We start from the raw sequence: 27007 nt of genomic DNA on the forward strand, positions 1-27007 counted from the left end.
TAAGCCATCTTGTCAGCTCTCATAAAGGTGTTTAAAAGACTTAAATGACAATTGTGTAGTGTAGTGTGTTATAGTGTAATGTATGTATGTATATCTGTGTGTGCATGTATGAGAAGACACCAGATGAGGTTAGCAGGGCACCCTCCTCACCCTCCTCTTTTGCTCTTGAGACATAGTCTCTCACTGAACCTGGAGCTCAGTGATTCTTCTTCTCCTCCTCCTCCTCCTCCTTTCTTCTTCTTCTTCTTCTCCTCCTTCTTCTTCTCCTCTTTCTCCTCCTCCTCTTCCTCTTCTTCTTCTTTTCTTCTTCTTCTTTGCTAGGCAATTCCACCATTGCCCCTAATACTGAGGTTAAAGTTGCATGTGGCCACACTTAGCTTTTTATATGGGTGTTCAGGATTCACTCTTGGGTCCTCATACTTAGAGCAAGTGCTCTCACCCACTGAGTTATATCCCAGTCTCTGGAAGGCAATGTTAAAACTGGTTTAATGTGATCAGAGTGCCCCAATTGTGCTAACATGACAACCCAGTTCTACTGACAGATTTATCTCAATCATCAAATGAAGGATGGCTTAAGGCAACACAATGTATAAGGACACTTCAAAATGGAAATGGTCCAGTCCCCTCATCCTGCCTCTCCAAGTGGGAACCAACCCACACCAAGCACTTTCCTCAGCTGCCCTCCTTCCACATTCAATACCAGGATAAAAACATCCCAAAGGTGAATGAGCAGGTGAGCCAGAAATGTCTGCTGGCATGGACCCAAGGCAGCTCTTCAGACACGGACTATAAAGTTGCACAGAGTTATTGCCTGGAATTTAATGAACATCAGAAGCCCACCCCCAGCACCCTTCCCTTGCATTGTTTCCAGTTGTATGTAGAAAGGCATGAAATATGAAACAAGCACACCCTTCTCTGTTCCATTCATTCATATAAAACCTGCAAGAACTTTATTAGTAAAATCTTGCAACTTATCTATGCAGTGGCTTTATTACAGAAATGAACCATGTGGAGAAAGAGACAAGAAACTGAACTCTGTGGATTGTTATTTGCCAAGAGGATGGTTTTCACTGGAAAGCAAAGACAACATTGATGTCTAGAAAGCCCAGTCTCCATGTTGTGAATGAAATAAATAAATAAAACAACATGACAGCTCCTAGGCATGGTGGAGAGAATATAGAGACATTTGGAAGAGTACATACAGATAAGACATGACCAGCAGACTGAGTTAGGCCATTGGGGGGGGGGGTGGGATGGGTGTGAGGGGATAGCAGGAGCCAAGAGGCCAAAAGGTTAAAGAGGATCAGTGTGGTGACATTTTGTTTGATCTAACAAATAAAGCTTCCCTGGAAATTAGAATGCAAAGCTAGCCACAGCAGCCACACCAGTTAGCCATAGAAGCTGAGCAGTGGTGGTGCATGCCTTAAGTCCCAGCACTAGTCAGGAATATAAGGCAGGTAGGGACAGGAGTGCAGTGTATTCAGTCTGCAGTCTTGCTGAGGATAGGATTGCCCCCTTTTGGTCTAAGCCTTAGCAGAGTTAGGAACTCTCTAGTGGCTTGGGTGCTTTGCTCCTCTGATCTTCAGGCAAGCTTTATGTGTTAGATCATAAACAAAATATCACCACCTCCAGTGTAGCTAAAATGGCTGGATTATAGAGGTGGTCAGTTGAGGGGAGCCCAGCCCAGCCCCTAGGACTGGAGTTTAGAGTAGGGGGTGGGTGTGCCAGCCAGTTCTGCTTTGATGTTAATAGGCACCTTGGCACACTGTTTGGGTTAACACATTGTATGAGTACTTTGCAGTTTATTGGAGTCTAATCTTAGGTTTTCATCTCCTTTCTTTAACATTACTAAGCTACTCCTTTTTAGATTTATTGTTTTGGCTCTTCAGTAGCTCAATTTTCATTTTTAAAATTAAATGTTAAAGGTATAACATTTTCTTAAGTGCTGCTTTGCCTGTATCTTACATGCTTTGATATTTGATACCTGCTATTATTGTTGTTTGGGTATAATCTTAACTTCAGCTGGGAGGTGGTGGTGCATGCCTTTAATCCCAACACTTGGAAGGTAAGCAGAGGCAGGCCACTGTTCTCTGTGAGTTCAAGGCCAGCCTGGTCTACAGAGTGAGTTCCAGGATGGTCTAGGCTGTCACATGGAGAAACCCCATCTCAAGAAAATAAAACAAAATGACAAAACCTCAACTTTATCAAAAATGTTACTATTCAGTGTTTACATGACTGTGTATATTGTATGTGTATAGGCAAACATTTGGAAGCCAGAGGACTGCCTGTCCTCCTACCATGTGATTCCTTAGGCTCTGGTGGCAATCTAACTAACCCTCAGTCCTTTAACCAGAGCCATCTCCACAGTGCTAATCTTAAATCATTATTATATGTCTCACTGTAATTTATGGGTACACAAGTACCAGTGTGAATATGGAGGCCAGAAAACCACCCACTTTCACCTTGAGACAGGATCTCCTTTTTTATTTCTATTCTGTACACCAGGCTAGCTGGCTCATGAGCTTCCAGGGATTCTCCTGAGGTCCTGGAATTATAGGTATGTACTACCATATCTGGCTTTACAGGGCAAATGAGTCAGCACCCCAAGTCCTTTAATGCTTCTTAGATATTTAACTTCACTGAGTTGTGTCTATAAACCAAGCCTTTTGGAAACTTTATTGCCCAATATAGTCATTTTATAAATTTTCTAAGAATTATGAAAACAAAGCATGCTTTGTGTAACATGACAAAATAAAAGACCCAGAGATTGATATTGAGGTTTAAACTTCAAGCTGATGTTTAGAAAAGTAGTGGGCCGTGAGCTCTTACTACTACCTCAGGCTGAATGGGCTGATCCTGCTGCCTCTCCTCAGAATGACTGAAGAATCCTAAGAGTGACTGCCTGCCTATCCTCAATGTGGCTGGAGAATGAATGTCTGATTCTGAGACCTTGCTCCTGTCTTATATACCTCCCTAATGCTGGGACTAAAGGTGTGTGATTCCAAGTGCTGAGATCATCTTTGTGTCAGCAGTTTCTTTTTAGGACTGGATCTTGTGTAGATCTGGATGGCCTTGGACTCACTGAGATCAGTCTATCTCTTAATCCTTAGTTCTAGGATTAAAGATATGTACCACTACCTCCTGGCTTCTGGGATTAAAGGTGTTTGCCTGGCTTCTATGGCTTGTGGATGACTTTGCTTTCCGAATCCCCAGACAAGCTTTAATAAGTCATAAGTAATATATCACCACAGCTTCGCACTTTTTTAAAGATTTTTATTTTTGCCTGCATGTATGTATATGCACCATGTGTGTACAGTGTTTGCAAAGACCAAAAGAGGTCAGATCTCCTAAAACTGTAGTTACAGGCTGCCATGTGGGCACTGGGAACTGAATCCAGGTCCTCCACAAGGGCGGCAAGCACTCTCAAACAGAGCTGCCTCTCTAGTCCCATGTGTATTCATTATAGACAGGTTTATTTTTGGCTCAAGAGTTAAGGATACCATTCATCTTCATGCCATGGCCGCAGAAGCCTGTGGCAGCTGACCACTTTGTCTACATCACGAAGTGTAGGGAGATGAATAAATGCTGGTGCTTAGCTGGCTTTCCCTTCTCATATAGTCTGGAACCCTGAACCACGGAATGGTGCTGCCCACAGTTAGGGTGGATCTTCCCATCTCAGTTACTCTAATCTAGGTAATTCTTCACAGATACTCTAGAGGTCTGTTTCCATGGAGATTTTAGATCCTCTCAATCTAGATGGTAAAGCTGACAATCAAGATTAACCACCAAGCAAGATGAAAAGTCTAAGATTAGAGCCATTCATTGGAAGGATTTCAGATACGGAAGAGGATAAGTCTCTAACATGTAGGCCAGACCAGCAGGTTAGCTGTTGGAATGCCTACTCACTGTGCTCAGGACAGCGAGCTCCTTCTCAGAAACACAACATTAACAGCCTTCATTCTCCAAAGGGAAAGGACTTCAATCAATTGCAGATCAAACCGAGGAAGTAATAGATGAGTGCTCACATGGGCTAAGCACAACAGACTTCATTAGCTAAGATACTGCACAAACATGGTATAGAGGCTCACCCTGACTTTCTACTGTCATCTTCTAAACATTCACAGAATAATTTCTTTTTAGTTGCATCAATACTGAAGTCAGGAAGGATTTAATTTCATTTGTATGTTCATGCCTGTATGAATTCATGTGTACCACGTGTGTTCAGGTGCCCGCGAAGGTCAGAAGCGGTGTCAGATCCTCTGGAACTGGAGTTAGAGTCAGTTGTATTGCCTGATGTGGGTGCTGGGAAACAAAGCTAGATCCTCTGTTAAGAGCAGCTAGTGCTCTTAACCCCTGAGCCATCTTTCCAATCTTGCAGACTTCCTTTAAGACCTTAATACTGCTTCAATGTCATTGTGGACAGGGCAGGGGGTGAAAGAATGGAAACAAGAAGCACTTACTTAAGTGGAGGAAAGAAAACCAACCAAACAAAAACCATCTGAACCTAGAATGCAATGAGAATGGTGCACACCAGAGGCTGAACTGATGGGAGCTGTGCACACCTGAGCCTTGTTCTGAGATGGGAGCTGTGCACACTTGAGCCTTACACCACTCCCATCTCAGTGCAAGGCTCAGGGTGATAACTAGGCCAACTGGATAGTAGCGGTGCAGCGGTCCATCGAGGCAGAGAAGACAAGAACAAAGGTCTGAGGGATGAGGGCAATCACTGAGAACTGGAGCATCCTCAACTTTCTGGAAGAGACACACTTGGGCAGTTGAGCAGTTTAATGAAGGTTGTTATGATGCACCCCATCTTCTTCTTACAAGGACACAGTATCATTTATAAGCATGTTGCTTTTGTACTTTAATATGATCTACAAACTAGCAGGGAGCTCATGGATTCACTGTTCTTTTAAATTTTAAGGCAGAGTAAAACACTGGTTTCCCACAAAAGGCCTTCTTGGTATGAACTGACATTGCCTGAAAAAAGCTACATCTGTGTCATAGATTCTATGAATCAACTAGAACTTTGTTATCATGGAGACTTGTAATTTTGCATACTAGGTATGAGAATTATCTGGGTTATCCTGAATTCCTTTAGTAACTATTTATCATGCCTCCTCCACGTCAAAAAAAAAAATATATATATATATACATATATATATATATACATATATACATACATATACATAAATAATCTGGAATATACTTAGCAAACTATTCTACCCTGAAGCTAAAAATATGTCATCAGATAGCATCTGAGATCTTTAGCAATGGCTTCCTCCTACTATAAACCATCTGCCCAAGGTCTCCGGCAGTGTATAGGGGGATTGCATTTGTGACTTAACTTTTGTTCTGTGACCATAAAAACTTACACAGTAACTTCCACAGCAGAGTATGTCATCCAGGGTAACCTGAACCCATGTTCCTAGGCTACATTCACTCAGATCTGGCTAAGAATAAATCTCTTGTTTTTCTTTTGGCATAAGAAGAGTGTGTTTTGCGTTGATATGGCCTTTCTTAGAAAAACACAAGGGGAGGAGGGTTTTGTGTGTGTGTTATGTAAAATATACAGTCAAAATTCCTTTTTTATGAATTCTTCCTCTACAGAGTAAGGTTAAAAAAATACTTTCAGAGAAAAACAGGTAAGAAAATATAGAGGACACAAAGATATAAGATACAACAAACCTTTAAAGAAAAAAAACAAAAAAACAAAAAGGTAGATGATTCCAAACTGACAGTGTGAGTTAACAAGTAATGGAAACAGTTAGACCAAGCTACATACAATTGGCCCCATCCTTCCTTCCTACTCATACATGGCCTGTGAACTTCCTTAGTACAACAACTTTGAGGGAAGAGAGAGTAATGTTGCCATGGTTTACCTCACTATACACTCAACTCTGGTTCCAAGGACAGGTTTGTGGGAGAGCTGACAGGTTTTCTTTTGCCTCAAGGGGAAGTATCTACCAGTGCTTTGGTGCAAAAAGAAGTCAGTGAGTAATTCCACACTAGACTTTGTCCAGCTTTTACAGAGAAGGTCAGCCACAGTGGCCAGGCCTCAGGATTACCCAGAGCTCCACTGCAATTCCATATTCCTACTTTATGGGACACTCCATGCCTCAGTAAGAGTGCTGAAGTGGGTCCAGGAATGAAGGGTAATAGAAAAATGACTCCCTTATGATCTAATTCTAGAGTAAACACTTACTTCACATGACTCTTAGGGTCAGAAACAGAGTTCAGACCAGGATGTTCTCTCACAGGACCTTAGGAACACTTCTTAACTTCTGAAGCCTAAACCTCCTCCATAGGAAAGAGGATCCATGCACTGTAGTTAAGTAAGAATTAGAAATGATGGGCAATTCATGGAACAATAGAAAGTTCTATTTCTGTTACATTTAATATTACAAATAGAGTTTTGAACGATCATTTACTTCCAAGGATCTAACACTCAGATCTCAGAGCAGTAAATTTTAACTAAATTCACTCTACCTATTATATATTCACAGATTTTAATTATTTATGTATATGTATATGTCTTATGAATGTATGCTGTATGTATATGTGTTCGTGTCCTCCATTATCAGAAGATGCATCAGATCCCCTGGAACTAGAATTATACATCATTGTGAATTAACAAGCACCTTTAACCATGGAGCCATCTCTCCAGCTGTTTCCTGAAGGAGTATTATTGCATACACCACTATATTGATGGCAAGCCAGGAACCCAATTCAACTTCCCTCATATAAAACTGTTCTTACATTTGGTACTGACTTGATGTGGACAACATAACTTTCTGGAAGCCTATAAATACTGCCCTAACAGTTCCCCCTTGTTTTTGCAGTAATATGAAGGAAAATGGTTAGTGTACACACACACACACATACACACACGCGCGCGCGCGCGCAAAAGGCATGCTTACACAGTTCGCAGTTTGTTAAACATTTGCCACACATCTTTAAGGTGGCTAATTCCAGCAGCTGCAGCATGGGTACCAACCCATAATTATGTAAATTAACAACTAACAATTATCTAGAATCAAGGGTGATGTCATGAAGTCGAACTGTAGGTGAACTTTCAGTTAGAGAATATGGCTCTGAAGAATGAAACCACATTTCAGATGAAAGCACCCAGTCCCCCTGCTTTCTTCTCCAGTGATTACCATCTTACACAGCATATGCTCTGAAGAAGTAAGAAAAAGCCCTTTTAAATTTTATGATTGGTTTAATCAGGTAATTCCAGGGGAGGGGGAAAAAAATCACTGAAACAAATTGTCTACCATCTGATACGTCCAATTACATGGTATGATGGAACAAAAGCAGTTACAAACTCATATGTGCATATTTACATTATATACTCACAACTCTCAAGCTAGTTGAGTCTATGTGGGGAGATGCATTAGGACAGCAGCTAAACAGGCTTCCATTGCTCGTTAGAGAGGATGCAGTCAGGCTCCTAGTGGGGGTAATATACACGTGAGGCACTTCTGAGGTCAAGAAAATAGAAAGCAAAACATCCTACACACTGGAAATGTTCACACGAAAACTTGTGTATCTTTAATACAAAGGCTTTTGACTACATTATTCTAGAAATTTTTCAAAAGCTAACAATATTTGCAATTTTACCTTTTGGTACAACAGATAACATTAGTGTACCAAAGCAACTGAAGGGTTTTAACTGTCAGGCTGCTAGGCAACTAGAACCTTAAAGTCCCCTGTAATGCTCCTTCCCTCCTTTCCCCTCCCACTTTTTGTTTGGAAAAAAATCACCTCTGCTTGTCAGTGTGTGCACGTTCCTAATATTTTTAGTAACAAGCCAAAAACACACATGGCCTTCTCATCATTTATAGCAACTTCTAGTATTTCCCCCAATAGAAATGTGATTCTGGAAGCCAAACCAAGAGTAAGAGCAACATTTAGTGATGAATTTGTTTTATCAGTTAACTTAAAGTTCTCCAAGTTATTTTTCAGAAAAAGGTTACACTTGCTCAATGCACTGTCGGACTACAATTAAAATTACTTTAAAACACATTAATCCAAAGTTACACATTCCAAATATAATCAGACATTCAATTTCAACAGAAGATCCATAAAATTCTCTATATTGCCCATTCAGAGGAAAGCACATGTTTTCTGCACTCTGAAGACTGACATGGGTGTTAAGAAATACCTGTGTGCCACTTAATTAAAGGGAGAGAAGGGCTGGGGGGAGAGAAGCAAGACTCACCCCAGGAATTAGATGGCACTATACACATGAATTCAAAGTGCATTTGTATTATTTCAGAAGCTCATTTTAGGCACTGCTGAATAACCAATGGAAATAGGTAGTTTCAAGTTTTTCCCTTTAAATTTTAAGCCCTGTCTCATCATCATCATCATAATCATCATCATCTACTCAGAAACACACATACTCTCTGGAGTTGTCATGATAAAATACAGGCAATTATGTTTATTTCTTAAAAATTCTCCCTGACTGGCACTGGGAATAAAACAGGAATACCATTTTGGTAATGGCTTCTGAGTTACAGGAACTGGTTATATAAATGCTTCAGTAAGTATGTAAGCTTGACTGCCAGTTCCAAGTCTCAATAAATATTCTAAAACAGGATATGTAAGAAAAAAGTGCTTAAAATCTTTCAGCAACCAAAAAATGCATTAGAGGAAAGATTTATTTACATTCCTTTGAGCTGTTCCTTACCCCTGGTCTCTCTGGTGGGCCCTTTACTGGGCAGAGGCCCTCTCCATCTCTTGGTGCTAGTCTAAAATCATCCAGCAGGTGGCACTGGAACTTCACAAGTATTCCTGCTCAACAAATCAAAGGCTTCCCTAAGCCACAAGAATCACTGAGCAAATAGGCCCACCAGGCAGAATTCTTTCTAGTCATGCCATTCAGATGATTTAACATTTACTTTTACTGTTTTGTTGAGGCATCTGCTTAACTTTAGACAACAAAAGGAGTTTTAAAGGAAATGTCCAATGGCAGTGCCAAATCTGTACATCAAATGAGAAATTCCTAAATTCACCTGCTTGGGAATTGGATTTAAACTGTCCATCTGATCACAAAGGGATTCAATACTAATACATCATCAGCTACTTCTCTGGACTGATTTGAATTCATATATGATAATGACAAAAATCCAAGGTGAAAAAAAAAAACAATTTCATTACCATAGTTTTTAATGAAGAGAAATGTTTAAAATTGTAAAGGAAAAAAAAATGGGAACAGGATGGCAAAATCTTAGCAGCAAAGTGGTTAAACAAACTTGAAAATATTAATGCACAAACATTAAAACATTAAAGCATGTATGTAGCGTATAAAATACAGTACAGAACCAGGAGATGCACTGTTGTGACTAGTGCTTAACAGAAAAATGATTTTGTTCTTCCCAGAAGTATATACACAGTTCAATTCCACGGCATTTCCTATATAGCCAGCAAGTTATTTTCTTCAGTTATTCACACCTTTCTCCAACCTGAATTATAAACTCCACACTTACAAATATGAATATCCATTCATAAGGAAAACCAGTATTTCTATATCAGCAATAGAAAGGAATTTTGAAAGTTAACAGTCTGCTCTAGGAAACCAAGTTTAATCTGAAAATATCAGGGGTGAAGGTCATCTGTGTAGCAGCCTCCAAATATAGAAACAGTAAAAATAAGACTTAAAATTACTGCTACAGTGTCCGGTTTTGGATTTAGTTCATCCAATTGATTTTTAGTACAAAACTAGAAATAACCTCTTCTTCATAACATCTATAGTTATCAATATATTTTTCTTCTTTTCAATGTGAAATAATACTTCAAGATGATCTATATACATAATGTTGTCAGTTCAAGCTGTCATATAAATATAAATGCTTTCTTTAAAAAAAGTATTTTACAGACAGATAGTGTTATATATACATTGTTCAGTTTGATCTGGGGCAAAAGAAGCTAACACAAACTTAAGTGTGACACATAAATGAACGGTACAGAAATGACACTGAAACCCGCAGAATGAACTTGAAATGGTAGTGTGATTTTCTATCACTTCAGAAACACTAAGGAAAAGAAAAGGGAGGAAGGGGAAAAAGGCACACTGCTCAACTGTCCTCCCTAAGGGAGTATTTTCAAAGGGTCCCTCACATGGTTAGAATTTTAATGTAACATTAAAAAAAGACAATTTGACCCCAAAGCACTTTTAAAGGTTTGTTGGAACATACCATACCACTCTATAAATCAAACATCCCATAATACAATTGCTCTGCAAAATGTACAAGATCTTCCATTCACGATGGCAGATTAAATACTTTTCTGGGAGAGTTCTGCATACATTTTATGCAAAGTAACTTTGCTCCTGGCTAGCTGAAATAAAATAAAATGCAACTGAAAAATGTTATCATTGTTATGTGAGTAATAATAAGCACAGAGAATTAAGCTCTAAAATGAAAAAATCAGTGAAACAGCTATGCACATTCTGGCTTAGCAGAATGATAAATGGAGACCTCAAGAGGTCAATGCTCCTGCCTTGTAAAACCTTTAATAAATGCAGGTTAAGTCTTTTTTGAAGGAGGAAACTCTGAAAGAAAACAACTTGCCGGTTGAATACCACAAAAACAAAACAACTAAAACCCTCACTTTCGTCTATATTTACTCAGTCTCTTTATATAAAAATAAGTGTTATGTTTCCATCAGAACATTAGACAATTAACAGCTGTGCTTAAAAAAAAAAAAAGTTGGTCACTTGAGGCTATTAGAGTATTTTAAAGTTTAGATTTCCAGAATGTACAGATAACAACTCAATATAAACTGCAGCCAAAGAGAAATGAGGATGAACATATCAAATCTTTCACATGGATACAAACATTATTAACTAGAGTTAAATACTCAAAATATATGGAATGTGGTGGTAGATATATGCACATCTACCTCAACTAGGAAGGGCAAGAAAAGTTTAATATGTCATAGTTCGTACCTTACATTTAGTTAAATATAAACATTTGTTATTTATACATAAAACTGCTTTCAAAAAACAACTAATAAATGATTTAGTTGCACTTGTTTTATCTCTTTTAATTTCCAAGTATTAACTTTTCTGTACTGAAATAAACTGTCCCTTAGTGCACTTTTTAGTTAATGTCCTAAAAATTTCAAATCTTTAAACAGTCCCGTCATCTAGTGCATAAATATAAAAATGCCAAAATTAATCCCTTTTAGTTGGATCATATTCTATGTTGACCTTTTGTAGTCAATAACCAGAAATGACTTTCTTCAGCAAATGCTCTATGATCTGTCCCAGAACATGCCATGCACTCAGGGAAACACCAGGCATGGCTAGCATCTGTAAATCACAAGAACTGGTGAGTTCTGTTTCCTCCACGCATGGCCCCAATGATACCAGGCAAGATTCCATACTGCTTGCCAACAGCTTCCACAAATCCAAGTTAGCTAATTCCTGGAGATGAAGATTTTAAGCTCATGTTGGCCCTGGACTGCTTCACCCAGCAGCCTTATGTTTCCCACCACAGCACCCACACGCCTCACCACAGCGATGACACATTCTCAATGGGACGTAACAGCACATACATGGTACAATGAAGGACAGAGCTACCAAGGCTAACCATCTTAGGCAGAACTTGTCATCACTAGTGTCACATGAACAAGGGTCAGAAAAGTCTCCCTCTGAGTCTGACATACAATGATATAGCATGCTTTCTGCACAGAGCATGCAACTAACTTGATATATGCATCTTTTAACAGGATCTGGAGCATCCTGGCATTTCCCCCTGCCGTTTTCTTCATGATTAAACCTTTCCTGGCAGTACACACAGCGAGAACGTTCCCCATCCTCTTTTCTTCGTTTTGACTTAAATTTTAACGAGGGAGGCTGTGTCTTAAATACCACAGAGTCTTTCAGGGAATTTAACTTAGTTTCATCTCCACAGTGGTAGAGATAGTCTGATTTTTTACTGTCTTGTTTAGAAAATGGAATATTGGAGTCAGTGTCATCTCTCTCCAAGTCATTTTTCCACATATCTGGGTGTCTGTAGTCCGCATACCGACGTATTAAGATGTCTCGAGGGTTTATTCTGACAATCTCATCCTCATCTTGAAAGCTGACATGTCTGATTGACTTCAAAGGGACCTAGACAAGATGAAAATTGCAGAGAAGACTATGACAGTTAATTTAGTGTCATTTTGGTGGAACAACCAATCCTATCTAGGGATTCATTCAAAGAACTCTGTGACAAAGTTTTGGATGAGATCAACACTTTAGCTGGTAGACCATAGCCAATCAGATAACACCTAAAACTATCTCCCTCTATGGCAAGACGAACTTCTGCCAGCAGGAAGCCTTTGTACTCAGGCACCAGTTTCCCCCCATCTCCAACCCAATGGGTTTTTTATTTCACTCTAGCACTACAGATTAAGCCTAGGACCTTGTGCCTGCTAGGCAAGCACTCTACCATTGAGTTACACTTTGTATGTTGAGACAGGGTCTCACAAAGTGATCTAGGCTGGTCTTGTGCTCTCATTCCTCTTTCCTCAGCCTCTTGAGGAGCTGGGCTTATAAGTATGTACCCGACCTGGATTTGTATCCCATTACTGTATGAACCAATTCATTAAACTAGAAGATCCATTTAACTGATTCTGTTTAACAGATTTTTAATGCCAAGAAGCTGGCTGCCACTTTAAAAACGTAGTAATAGGTAATGACTTCTGACTAGAAATGTTTTATGAACATGTCAGCCTCGGAGAAAGTACTGGTAGAAATATGGCCTAAGGTCCTCTTGGTGAGGACAAGAATGCACTACTAGACACTGAAAGAAAGAAAATATAAGTGACAAGACCAATCATGTTTGATATACTTGGAAGGTAGAACTTGTATGTAACAATATTCAGCAGTGGCAGTTTTCTTGCTGCTTATAATACCACGTGTGTGGGTGTGCACAAGCACACATGTGCACATGCACAATAATAAAAGACTTGCTAAGCAAAGTAAAAGTAGAGAATGTTAATAATTCCCAATGTAATTTTATTGCAACCAATTGGGAAATGGAGAGGAAACCAGGCACGTGGCTAGATAAAGCAAAATGCTGCCAACATGTTCTAAAGTAGTAAGGCAGATGAAGACAGAAGGTTCAATCTCTGGGTCTCTAAAAAACAGGCCAAGAACACTGTGTAATTATAGGCATACTCCATCTTTCCAGTAAAGAAGCCTGACTCTGAAGGTAGGGTTGAGATGTGTTCCCAGTTTAAGAGGGAAGGCTAATCTTTTGCTGCAACAGACCACGCTATGGTATTCTAGGACGCTATGGTAGTCTAGGACCCTGATGGCAATAGGGGTAAAGAGGCAGCAGGGAGGACCACCAACTCAAAAGGGAAGGAAGATACAAACACAAAACCAAAGGTCATTAATTCCAAGTCCCAAAATGGAATGAAATGTTTATTAGGGTTTGGACTGCCTTAAAAGAACGATAACATCTTCATTTCAGCTTCTCAATTCTGTAATGGGACCGACTGTCTATTTCTACAGGTTCATAGCTGGAGAGGAAGTTTGTCTGAATAGAGCTTATTTAGAGAGATGCAACAAATATGTACTGAGGTCTCGTGTATGTTTCACTCAAATGGAAATTAGACTTGGACCAGGTGAGCTGTTGTTTCAGAACAAGAGATAAATGAACATTACTTACCCTACTTTGGGACTTTAGGCTCCCACACTCCTTAGACATTTGCCGCTGTACATATTCCATACTTCGGCTCTGAATGTCTAGGCCTTGCTGACTGAATGGTATCTAAAATTCCAATAATTTCTATTTTAAGTGATAGCAGTATGAATTTCTTACTTTTAACAAAACTAAGTGCAAGATACATTTCATGTCTTTACACCTGATAGGTTGCAAAATCATGCCTAACAAGCCTCTTCCCCATAGCAAACATCAAAGCCCCATTTTAATAAAAAGCAGAATCAGGCTGGAGAGACAGCTCAGCAGTTAAGAATACTTGGTACTCTTACAGAGAACCTGGATTAGGTTCCCAAAATCCACCTGATGGTTCACAGCCATTTGTAACTCAGCTCCAGAGAATCCAAGCTGCTTTCTGATCTCCACAGGAAGCAAACATGCATATTTGCTGTGTACATGTGCATCCCATATGCAGGCAAAATATTCACACACACAAAATAAAGAAATCTTAAGGGAAAGAAAAGGAAAGATAGACAGAATCACTTCCTCCTCACTTTACTCTTGGAAAGAATTTTTGTTGCAAAAATGCATTTAAAATCCAACTTAGCAGGTAGCATCTTACACCAAACAAATAAGCAACTACCTCCCCTCTACCCCCATAACAAAACACCCAAATAACATAGAAAATAGGGATGGTAACCCAAGCCTGCAACCCCAGCACTTTGGAGGCTGAGGAAGAAAAACCACTGGAGCTTAAGAATAATCTGAACTACAAAATTAGAGTCCTAGTCTAGTTTGGCCTACAAAGTAAAATCCTGTCAAAACAAAAACAATGGGAGGGAGCAAGGCACAACCCAAGCATCTACTAACTGCTGACTATAAATACACAACATAGCAGGCCAGGAGATGAGCTTCTGTGTGTGGAGTATTACTCAGCAATAAGAATCAATGTCAATTTGTCACAACAGAGGCTGCTAAGGGTGACAGAGGGCTGGTGAAAGGGACAATAATCACAGTGGTTTTCTGAAGTGATTTGAGGTACTATTGAACTGAGTAGTAGTGACTTCACAATCTTGTAAATAAATACATTAAAACAACAAACTTAAATACATCAACAAGAGATTTTATGGTACAGTTTTCAAAAAGTCACGAGGGCAGTCAATTTCCTCCTGATAAGATTTTTTTCGCTTGGGTTGTAAAGAACAATTAAGACCTGAAAATTTTATGGTTAAAATTTTTATCAGTTTACTTTTTAGAATTTTATAGTGACATTAAATATACAGAGTAAAGAATATAATGAATCCCATATCGATCATCATTTTAGCATTTCACTCACTCTGTATTCTTTTTATTCTTTTATTGAAACATTCTGATCCAAACCCTGGTACACTTAATGAAAGTGTAAAGTGAAAATAACAATACACATGTGTTACATTTAAAATATGAGGTTTACAGATAGAATATATAAGAATTAGAAGGGAAAGAAACTACTGTGGGTTAAAAGTTCTGCTAAGATTCCATGAAGGAAATACAGAATAAACTATTTGTTAAACCAAAACAACAATAAATAGAGGCATTATAGAGAAAGAAGTAAAAGGAAAACTTCTTGGTATAATATAATGACCTCAAGTTAAATAGTAAATATATAGTCTTAATGGCCAAGGGGTTATAGCTCTTGGGTAAAGCAGTTGCCTAGCACACACAAAGCCCCTAGTTTCAATTAACAGTGCTAGAAGAAGACAAAACTCCCAAAGTTCCTATAATAATTATTTTATTCTAGGAATAAACTAAAAGTAAAGATAACCATTTTTACTTATTGTCCCTATTTTACTACTTCAAATGTCACATATACCTGTCCCATATAAACACATATATATTCTGAAACTATCCAAGTTAATGGATATAAATATTGTTCTCTCGTGTGATCTGTAAGTACAAAGACAAAAAGTTACCTTTGCTTTTCAATCACTTAACAAAGGTGTTAAAATATATACCTCAATTAAGTACTGTTTTTGAAAACACCAGGAAGACATGCTATTTCTATTATCTTTAGGATAATTTGTCAGCCCAAAAGCAAGAGAAGATACTTTTTCAAAAGGATTCCATTCATAATGACAACAAAATGGTAAAAGGAGTAAATCTGACATAGTTTCTTTTCTTGAAGAAAATATAATATTAAGAGAAATAGAGGAAGTACTATATAGCAGGGTATATCATATTCATGAATGAGATCAAAGTTTCCCTAAGCTAATATACTGATTCAAAACAATTCAAATATAACAACAAAACAAATATAACAACAAAAAAAATTGTTTTTTACATCAAACTCAACAAGCTGCAAAATTAGGATACTTTTGTATATTTACAATTCTTACAGAGATGAAATTCTGAAATAAAGATGACAATGTGGTACAGGTACAGAAATCAACAAAGTGGCAACCGGTCTCATCAGAAACACTAGAAGCAGACCCTGACATAAAGGTAAACTTGGTATGTGACACTCAGGACACTATGAACCAGCAGGAAAGGCTCTAATACAGGGAATATTTGGTATGTGGCACACATAGCACTGTGCACCAACAGTGGAGGCTCTCTATTAATCAGTTCTGTGTAGGGAATAAAAACACTTGTAGGTCCACTACAGAAGAAAACATGGGGAGTGTGTTAAGGACAAAAGCCACAAAACTTTCAGAGAGAGATTTGCTAAGTAACATCAGCAAATACAACCCAGACACTACATTAAGTTAAAATTGTTTATTAAAACACACACACACACACACACACACACACACACACACACACACCCACACACACACGTGTATGTGCGCGAAAGGAGCCACAGATAAACTTCAAAAAAGGATTGGCATTCAGAACACAAAGCAAAATTACCTAGGTTTATTACTCAATATGAGGTTTGATACGAAAGGATGTACTTAAATAATTTAATCAACCATTAACAGCTATTTACAATTTTACTGACCAATATACATTCCCTGTGTACAAGGCATACATTACTTATGTAGTCTAACTTGCATCTTCTTAAACTGAATAGTGACCTCATGAGGTCACATATCTGAATGTGGGATTTGAAATAATAAACAAAATTAAGAAGCTAACAGCTGGAGGTTCAAAACCAAACATCATCAACCTGGGGTAATTCTGACAGCACTGTGCCCACATTACCACTTTATGGCAGACCCATGTCTAGATACACACAAGCCAGTTTTGCATGGTACATGTCATCACTGCACACCAAGGACACTGCCTAAAACACCCTGCTTAGACCCATGACTACTGTGTGTTATGAATGGCAGTCTTTTCACTGTACATAAAAGGCTTTCTGCATTTAAAGAATCATAATGGTTTAATTATAAAATGGGCTTTATTATTTTCCTGCTGTCATCCCTCAGCACAAATCAGCAGTCTACCTTTAGATTGTACTTTTAGAATACTGTGTTTCAAAAGTTGCTGACATTAATTTCATTAAAAAAAAAAAAAGTCAAATTTCGGTGAAGGGTTAGGGCATTTATGGGTAAATTTCTGAAATAGCTCTAAACATACACCTGATATTTTGTATCTTGACATGTCAATTAGTGTTCAGTTGTCAGGTCTTGCTTAGGTAACATGTTGTTGAGATTTCACAGGCGCAGCTTTCCTTCATATATAGAAAACACTATCTCACAATACATGTCCTAGTTTTCTGGCTCTTCAATCTTTCTTCCATGTTTCCTAAGCCTTAATTATATAAGCTGTGTTTATATTTTGCATTGTAAATGTATCAATTAGAGATAAACACCCTATGACCAGCTGTCCTCTGAATTCTGACCAGTTGTGGTTTTCTATGATGGTCTCTGCTGCAGAAGGGAGCTTCTTTGACAAGGGCTGAGAGCTACACTTCTCTGTTGGCATAAGAATAAATATTTAGAATTCAGTTAGGTTTAGGAAAGTGGTAGTAGGGATTCTCCTCTATGGTTTATGACCTTACCAGCCACAGATAACTGGCAGCTTGTATAGCTCCTTCAAATACTACATGAGCTAGTCCTTATAGATCTAAGCTCTAGAATGCAAGGCCACTTTGTACACTTGAGCAAACGCCAATCTGGCTTTAAGAAACAAGGGGACCAAAATGAAAATGAAGGCCATGTTACTGCACTATACTGAGAAATAAGACTCTTTGTGTCTAACCAAACAGCCTTGTGTCTTTTGGGGGAATTTATAAACATGGCAGCTAAATTTTGTAGCTACAAGTAAGGTAACATTCTAGAGTTTATAGTTTAACGAGGCAGCTGTCCAGTCCTTTTGAAAAGGTAGTTTCTCTGATGTAGAAAAGGACACATTAAACTAACTCTGAAGCAGGAAACTAAATATCCAAACCATATTAATTCCGAGACATTTTTAGTGGTAGCCCAAATCATGACCTATTATATGCAGGGTGTGTGCTAAGATGAGCTACCATTGCTTCTATAATCCTTTGGGTGGTTCACATTTTGCATTCTCATTTTTATGTATAATTTCCTTAAACTTAATATCTGAATCTTGGAAAGGGAACTTTAATTTTAGTTATTTTGAAAAAAAAAATGAGATTTATGCTCTGCAAACTAAGGGTCAGATTCTTACTGGGGAAAGATTTTCCATGATGCCTTTCAGATTATATCCAAATACAAACGGCACAGAATCCTAACCCCATTGTGCTGAACACAAGAGTATTTTACTCTTGGTAAGCATGAAAACACCACTACCAAACCCATAATTTTGTATATTAACCTCTCATCAAATAAATGTACAGCTTTAAAGGAAACAAGCCCATCATATTTAATTCCTACTAAATGAGACAGTTACCTGTCTACCTCTGTCTATAATCTTGGCAATCAGGACACACTTCAATTATGAGACTAGGAATAATACTTGTTTTCTTAACAAAATAATTTCCCTACATGCTTTATATCACATTTTGACAATGTGGTTTCATAACTTCTGGAGATAGATTCTGGCATTACCCAATTTATAGACAAGAATACTAAACTATAGAGATATGGTAATGCATTTATCTAACAAGGACTTTTGTTGTTCCAGAATATTGCAAAGAATATCCCTGTAAATCAGTAAGAAAAGGCCAGACAACTCAATATGAGAATATGAGACATGTAAAGCTTTTTTTTTTTTTTAAAAAAAGAGAATTCCTCGGTGGTCAATGAACAAAGGAAATCAGTCAATGCACTAGCAATTAGGGAAGTAAAACTTAAAATCACACGCAAAAAATACTATTTACTTCTAAGTGACTACTTCAATATAAAAGAGGTGGAGTAATATCAAATATCCCAGGAAATGCCAACTACCTGTGGGAATGAAAATGGAAGATTACTTTGAATTGTTGGTTTTTGAGTAAAATTGGCAATCTGTTTTTGTCTATGGTTTCTTATATAACCCAGTACACAACTGTGCACCCAGATTTGTGAAAAACTCACTAGATAAAATCCAAGGTATTTGAATAATCTGGTGGCAGTTCTCTTCTTCTTTTTCTTCTTTTTAGTATGTGTGGTTTTCTACCAGATCACACACACACCCACCTTTGTTCTGCACAGCTCTTCTTGAAATCCAATGTGGAAGTTCTAGCCTCCCTCTAAGTAAAGCCTTTGTCTGATAGTTAGGTCATGAGAAAAGAGCTTCTGATTTGACAGAATTACTGTCCTTGTTAGAGCCATCAAATGTCTTTATTTCTATCATTCTATCATGAGGACATGGCAAGAAGGCAGAAGTTGGCCAGCTTAAAAAAAAAGGCGCTTACCATGCCAGTCTAATTGCTAGAGCAGTAGGGCCACCCAGTTCATGTTGTATCACAACAGCCTGAACTAAGCTATTCTGTCCCTGCACTCCTCCACATCCCTGTGCCCTTTTACAGAGTATTGCATTAATCTGTCTATGGTCATATCTTGCTGAATGCACCCAAGCTCATCTGACTAACATTAACTGTAAATCAGTACTCTTTCTGAGTTTTATTTGATTAACCTGAACCTGGAAAAGAGCAGAGGATTTTGGTGTTCTTCTGTAGCATCCCAGTTTCTCTAAATATACTATACATATGAACAGTACACATTTTCTCACCTGGTTGCCTGGGCTTTGCAAGTAGACTCTTCTGGCATTCAAATCTTCAAAGGGTAAAGGTCTTATGTCTGAGCTTCTGTAAGGCTCACTGGTAACAACTGTCTCTTGCTGGAAAAGGTGATCTTTCACTAGGGAACGGGAAGTGTCCTCTTCAGTGGTCTGATGGGAACAGCATCAACAAAGATACTTCAGCACAATTAGTAAATCTATGCCATTACCATTGCTATGAAAGGTAAATCCCTAGACTCAAAGTACATGATTAGGAGTCCATGTCAAAATAACAAGAAATTTAGAACACTTAAACTTCATGAGTACAGACCTTCTTATTAAAAATAACTCAAGAAATGAAAAGCTACTGTTTCATAGAAATACAATGATAAAGCCTTTAATTACACTGACAATAATATAAATACACTGATGATGGAAGAAACTGGAAAGAAAATACAAATAAATATAATAATTTGTAAATTAAAAAGCACACAGTAAAAACTATATTGGTGATATAGTGAACAGAAACATGAACAATGGTCCATGACCACGTTGAACTTGCTAATGACTTACAGACACTTAAACCATCAACCACCAGAGACTTAGGCAGAAATACACTGGACTAGTGATGGTCATTTAAGACACCATTTGAAAACACTGAAAACAAAAATGTGTATAAAATAAATGTTATGTAAGTGAAATGTAGTACACTATAAAACAAAAGTCCTAGGTTTTTCCATTCTTTTCAGTGTAGATTATATTATTTGCTACTCTCTCCATTAATATGTAATTATTTAAGAAGAGATTTTGACAAGTAGAAATGACTGAGTACTTTTACTGACTCTAATTATTACATTATCCTAAAATAATTTCAAATAATAATTATAATGCTAGCAAATTTAAAGGTTCAAGATATATATTTTGTTTCTTAATTGAAGAGTTTGTTAATGTTACTTCTAAAATATTACATAAACTGACTAGGATTTTTAATTTTAATTAGATTTTATTTATTTTTTGCTCTGGAACCACATAGTCTCTAGCCATTAATTTCTCCAAAATTCACTTTCCTAAATTACAAAATAGCTGTAACATCCAGCGATACCATTTAAGTGAAAAGCAGTCATTATACCAGGAATCAAGTAGTTCAAGTTTAAAATATACCCGAGGACCCACTGCTAAGTAAAGCCGTCAATGTCAAACCCAGTGAATTCACATTGTGACCTAATTCTCTTAATAGCTGTGCCAAACTATTAAGACTATTAACGCTAAATTGTGGAAACAAAGTTGGCTAAACACTGTTACTCAGCAAACATTTTTTGTCAAAATACATTTGAAAATTGGGAGGCGCAAAATAGAGGTTCTGATTCACTTATTAAAATAGGATATAAAATTTAAATGGTCAACCAACATTTTACTATAAATTAGGTATAGTATCAGCCTTAGAGCTGATTGGGATACTTGCAAGATAAAATTTAAATAAGCCTGAGTTGTAGAAACAAAAGTAATTATAAGGTGGTTATATCTTTAATGATAACTTCTTTGATTCGGTTACCTTTTACTAAAGTTTAGCCTAACTGAGAAGTCACTTGGTTATTCTAAATTAAAGCTGGACATATAGCTCAGGGTACCAGCACTTGACTAGTATAAGATATGCTGTGGGTTCCATCTGCAGCACAGCAAGGAAGCAACAAAACTTCTTGTTCAAAACAATAAACCTTACTTAAACTATGTATTTGAACAAATACAGAATGGTTTTATAGCCCAGTATTACTGTGGTAATTCTGTACTTCTGTTCTGTGAGCTGAGCAACAACTGATGAATTCTAAGTATACACTTAGATAGGTCTCAGCCAGTAATAAACTAAAGCATCATTTGGATGTGAAAAAGGACCAAACAAGTGTTTGAAAAGTGTTATGCATACAATGTATAATAAAACATGTATTACTTACATATCATGGAAATCAAACTAACATTTTAGATAATCCTGAACCAGGAGAAAAGTTTATTTTTATGTTGTTAATTTCTTTTTTTTTTTTTAAGGATTATGCTTTTCCCTATACTTTTGAAAAAGAATGTTAATACTTTAGAATACAAATGTACTCTAGCAGTGAAACAGTCACTTTTAAAAAAGTGTAATGTATCTTTTCCTTTTACCTGATATTTATGTACTACAACATTCTACACCCTTGCCTGTGATTTACAGATTGATACAGGGTAACTCTCTCAGTCCTTAAAATGACTCTGTAAACATGTGAGCCTTCCCAGCCACTTTCCAATCTATTCCCTCTTCTCAGTGCCCACTGTTTGACACTGAAAGTCCCATTATCCTGCTTGCCTCTCTCATCTTAGTGTGATTCAAACTGATCTTTTCAGACTTTGGCTCATCATTTTTCATGAAGATTTTTTTTATTTTTATACTCAAAGTCCTTCTCAGAGTTCCCACTATCAATGCTATAAGAGCCTGGGCACATGCTAGCAAGTAAAGGGACAATCCTAAGGTAAGTAACTAAGCAGTTCAATAAAGTTCAATTTTATCTTACAAGCAAAGAAATGCACTACACTGCACTTGTTCAAGAATTTTATTCTTGAAGTTATCACAAATCAGTTTTGAATAATGTATGGATAGATGATATCCAACAAAACCTTAATTAGTAAATATATACATATGAACATATGTAAATACGTAGTACCTAAAAATCATATGCTCTGATTTGATTGCCTTATAAAGTATTAAAAAATTGCTCAATTCTTTTGCCCTAACACAATCACAAATACTTTTATATAGTGTTTCTAGTGCCAGCTCATTTTAGAATTGGCTACAATCAACTTGTATTCTGTCCAGCAGATCTCCTCAGGTACACTTTTGATTAAGAATAAACTAATGCCCTCACATACACCTTTTCCTCTGAAGATAGGGTCTCACTAAATATGTAGTCCTGGCTGTTTGGAACTCACTATGTCATCTAAACGAGCCTTGAACTCACACAGACCTGTGTGCCATCTAGAGCTCAGATTAAAGGAGTGTGCTTTAATGCTTAAGTTTTAATTTCTGTACTTTTCTAAGAGTTTTGTCTAGAAACACCACTAGTATGTAATATTCTACTTAAGCAACCTCAATGAATTAATTGTGCTGAAACAATAAGGCAGGAAATAAAATTGTCAAGACACATCTGGCAAAAAATATATTACAGAAAAATCAATCCATGTCCTGGCTTAGATAACAGAACGTTCCAATGAAAGGTTAATTCGGCTTAAAAGTACTTTTAAGTTTGTAAATACTCTTTATTGCTAGTGTTATGTCTTCTATAGCTAGAAAAACATTAAAAATGACAGTGAAACAAACACAAACTGGGGACATGTTCACAGTACTGGTATTTTCTTCTTCCAGAGGACCTGAGCTGGGGGGGGGGGGGGGGAGGTTGGGTATCCTATTCCAAGCACCTACACGCAATTCTCTACTCACCTGAAGGAAGTTAGCATCCCTGCTCACACACTGTTTACTGTATAAGACATCTCCACAAAGCCCAGCCATTTAAAACAACTTCCATGTCAGAAATTGTGTCAGAAATTTGGGGACAACATAGACACACAAAAGTAAATAATCTCTACAAATTTAAAGTACCATTAAGCCAAATTTTCCATTGGCATGTTCTTCTGTTGTACAAGTCACATTTAAATCAATACACAGAAGGTAAAAGAGATTTCCCTCGGAGTGTGAGGCCTCATCTACATAGACGATATCCTGAAGAAAAAAGGCAAGGGGACTGGAAATCCAGTTCAATGCTGCAGCATGATATCCAGCTTCCAGACTGCCAGCCTGCCCACTTTATAGGTAGCAGACTTCCAACCTCTACAGCTTCATGAGCCAATTCCTTACAAAAACAAACTCTAGGTAGTGGTTCCATTTATCAGAAGACCTAGGTAAATACAGCGCCTTTGAAATTTTTAAGTTGCTAACATGAATTCTAGTGTCTTCCTAAAGTTGTTTATATTTTGAAACTCCTTTCAAGCCAAACTACTTACTTGTAAATCATCTTCTCCTTCAGCCTCATTTTTTGATGCTGGGCACCCTAAAAGAAAGAGGTCAAAGTTAATTAAGCATAAGATATATATGTACGTATGTATTATGTATGTATGTATGTATGTATATATATGTATGTGTATACACACAGACACACACACACCCTTAGATTTTAGCAGAAAATGGTTGACTATGTCATTACAAAGATCAGAGATTGATTTCTAGGTTGCCTGGCGACAGATTCAAATACCAGACTTTTGTATTTGTTCCTGTTAGAATAATAAAGTGACTGCTTCCATCATCTCTTGGCAAATTTCCACTTACTTTCTTTTACAGCTAAGCACACTGGTTGTGCTATATTTCTCTGGTTGTTTTAAGTGCTGTCAGAATGTGATTAATTCAGTATTTTTGAATTGTCTGATCAAGGAAACACAAGCATTCAAAAATCAAAATTAAAGTTGCTCAAGTTGAAAAGAAGTCAGTCTTAACTCACCATAGGCAGTCAAGGCCTCAATGAATGACTTGTGTATACCCATGTCTGCATAAGATTTTATGGTGTTGAGTGTCTTGCATTACAATAAATTAATGTGTAGTGGTAGAGTATACTGCATTTATGTTCTAGACATAGCTAGTATGAAGAAAAGAAATGAAGCCCTTGTAAAAAGGAGCTTTTTGTTGGGATAAAAAAAAAATAAGTGACAGAAATTTATTAAATTCAGAGAACTTTGATGATAGTGATATTCAGTGCTTAACAAGACAGGCTGAATATGGCAACAGTAACCTGGCGAGGAAAGTGTGCATTTCCTCCTTAAACATAAACTGGTACAACAGTGTGAACCTGATTTACTCCATCTCAGAAAAAGAAGTATTCTCTTACAAAGGCGTAAGTATGGGCTTATAAAAACATTTTAAAATACAAGATATATCACTTTAATTTTAGTAGTTAGGAATGATTTTCTCTTTAAGATACTTGTTCTATAAAACTTAGCTAAACAATTAGAATCAACTGGGGAGCTTTAGAAAATATTCCAAAATTAAACAGCTGCATACACTATCAAAACATACTCAGCAGTAAGCATTTTCAAGCTCGTGTCTACTTTACTCAAAGTAGTTTATTTCTTCAAATTTTTCTAAAATACCACCTTGTACTTTCTGTCTGTTTGCTTTTTCATATACAGTCTCATGATACAGTTCAACCCAGGAAGATCTTGACTTCTCAACCCTCCTGCCTCAGTTAGCACAGGGCTAACAAGCATGTTTAACAACACTGAGGATTATCGCAGTTTTATCCAGTTACTCTTAGCAAGTTGTTTGTTTGTTTGGTTAATAAATAAATAAATAAATAAATAAATAAATAAATAAATAAATAAATAAAGCTTCTCCTTCTCAATTATATATATTCACTACCATGGGTTTAAATGTGATCTCTTTTAGTTTACATAAGCTCACACCAGAACTGTGGGGAAAAAAATTCTTCATTTAAAATCTTCATGTTTGGGGCTAATCATCACTTGACAAAATGGTAAGATCTTAAAAGGGACAGATGAGATTGAGGTCTCTGCTAAATCTCAACAAAAACATAATAGAGTTTTATAACTGAGTATCTAGAGTCTACTATATATTTGAGTATTACAAGGTTGCTTTATATCACATTAAAGAGAAAAGAGTGTAATATATACCATGACATAATATTGTTGACAGGCTCTCTCTTCACAATACAACATTCAACTGGAGTCAACTGCTCCTTGACAAACAAAATAAGCCAAGCAGCCTTCTTACTCACCATTCCTCTTTACTCACTGTGTCCTTTCTCACATAACATAAAAGCTTACTTCACTAAAGGACAGAAACTACTTTAGGTCAACATTAAAGGAAAAAAAAAAAAAACAAAACAAAAAAACACCTACTACATATATATAGTGTATAAACATTCAGAAAATAATAAGAAAAACCTACCTTGAGAAATATCCTCTATAGCTCTTCGAATGCCTCGATCAAAAGCCCTGGCATCAGCGGGACTCTGAAAGGTAAGGCCGAACTTCTTGTCATCGATCTTCCAGTGGTGAAATGTGGGAGTGACCTTATTATAAATGAGGTCTTTTTTAAGCATACATTCCAAAACCACCTGCCAAAAGTCAGGTGTCAAAGTTAATGAATATACAAAATGAATCTAATATTGCTCTTACATAAACACTGAGGATTATAATATTTTTAAATAATTGAGATATTGAATATATATAATCTTCACAAAGTCAACTTTCAGGGACTAAGAAGGGATTAAAAAGACCATACAAGTTATAAACAGAATGTGGATTATGCCATCAATAAGAATAAACACTGCTGCATACAAAATCTCCATAAGAATATACTTAAAATTATTTTTGAGAAAGCATGGGAAAGATGCAACAAAAGTAGTAATAACAATTTAACTTAAAAAATAACACTATAGCTTCCTCATTTTGAAAATACAGTAATAGTATTAAATACATCCTATAATTTATGAATTAAAGTTTCTTATTTGTGGGACAATACAGCTTTGTTTCTCCATGTATTTTTTTTGTTTGTTTGTTTTGAAATGTTTCCGGGAAGTATCAGTAATAGGTAAAATATCTCCCTCTGTTTAACTTAGGTTATCTATTTTAAACATCCACTTTATACAGTCTAACATATATAATTTTATTTGTCTATTTTTGCAGTGCTTGGAATTGCATTTAGGGCCTCACATTTGGTAGGCAAGTGGTTTACTACTGAACTATATTTCCAGCCCAACATTTTTGCTTATTTTATTCTGAACTGTACCAAGGAGTTAATTATTTGATGTCAAATTGCTCTTTAATACTTGAGTGCCTTTCTTAAGACAAGACTGTTCTTGTACATAAAACAGTGATCAAAGTTAACATGGAGATAACACTTTTACCTCAATTTTAGTTCATATTCTAATTTTGTCTGAGAGTAACATTTTAAAATCACACATTATATTAAGTCCTTAATGTGGGAGCCATCCTCAGCCTTTGTCTATCAACTAAAAACCACCTGAGTTAAAAAACAAAACAAAACAAAACAAAACAAAAAAAAACAAAAAAAAAAAAACAAAACACCACCCGAGTAACACTATTTTTTCACACTGGTCAAAATGACTTCAAGCCACTTTGTTTCCCAGTCTGTTTATTCCTAGTGCTCCTAAGACTAGGAATGCTATAGGAATAGGGACTTGGACTCAACTTGTCTCCAG

At 36.9% G+C, this 27007-nt stretch overlaps 1 protein-coding gene across 1 annotated transcript in view; it reads right to left on the reverse strand.

Annotated features, from left to right (window-relative positions):
• Positions 1–7912: 7912 nt before the first annotated feature.
• Spred1 (sprouty related EVH1 domain containing 1) overlaps positions 7913–27007 on the reverse strand; it is a 68882-nt gene continuing 49787 nt past the window's right edge. Inside the window, exons 3-7 of the mRNA XM_051183716.1 lie at positions 25732–25900; positions 23778–23824; positions 19767–19925; positions 13674–13775; positions 7913–12124 (exon numbers count right to left, since the gene is read on the reverse strand). Of these exons, the coding sequence (XP_051039673.1) occupies positions 11477–12124; positions 13674–13775; positions 19767–19925; positions 23778–23824; positions 25732–25900 (1125 nt within the window). The 3' untranslated portion in view covers positions 7913–11476. The remainder of the gene's footprint in view (positions 12125–13673; positions 13776–19766; positions 19926–23777; positions 23825–25731; positions 25901–27007) is intronic.

Source organism: Phodopus roborovskii, unplaced genomic scaffold (assembly GCF_943737965.1).
Source record: "Phodopus roborovskii unplaced genomic scaffold, PHOROB, whole genome shotgun sequence".
NCBI classification, from domain to species: Eukaryota; Metazoa; Chordata; class Mammalia; order Rodentia; family Cricetidae; genus Phodopus; species Phodopus roborovskii.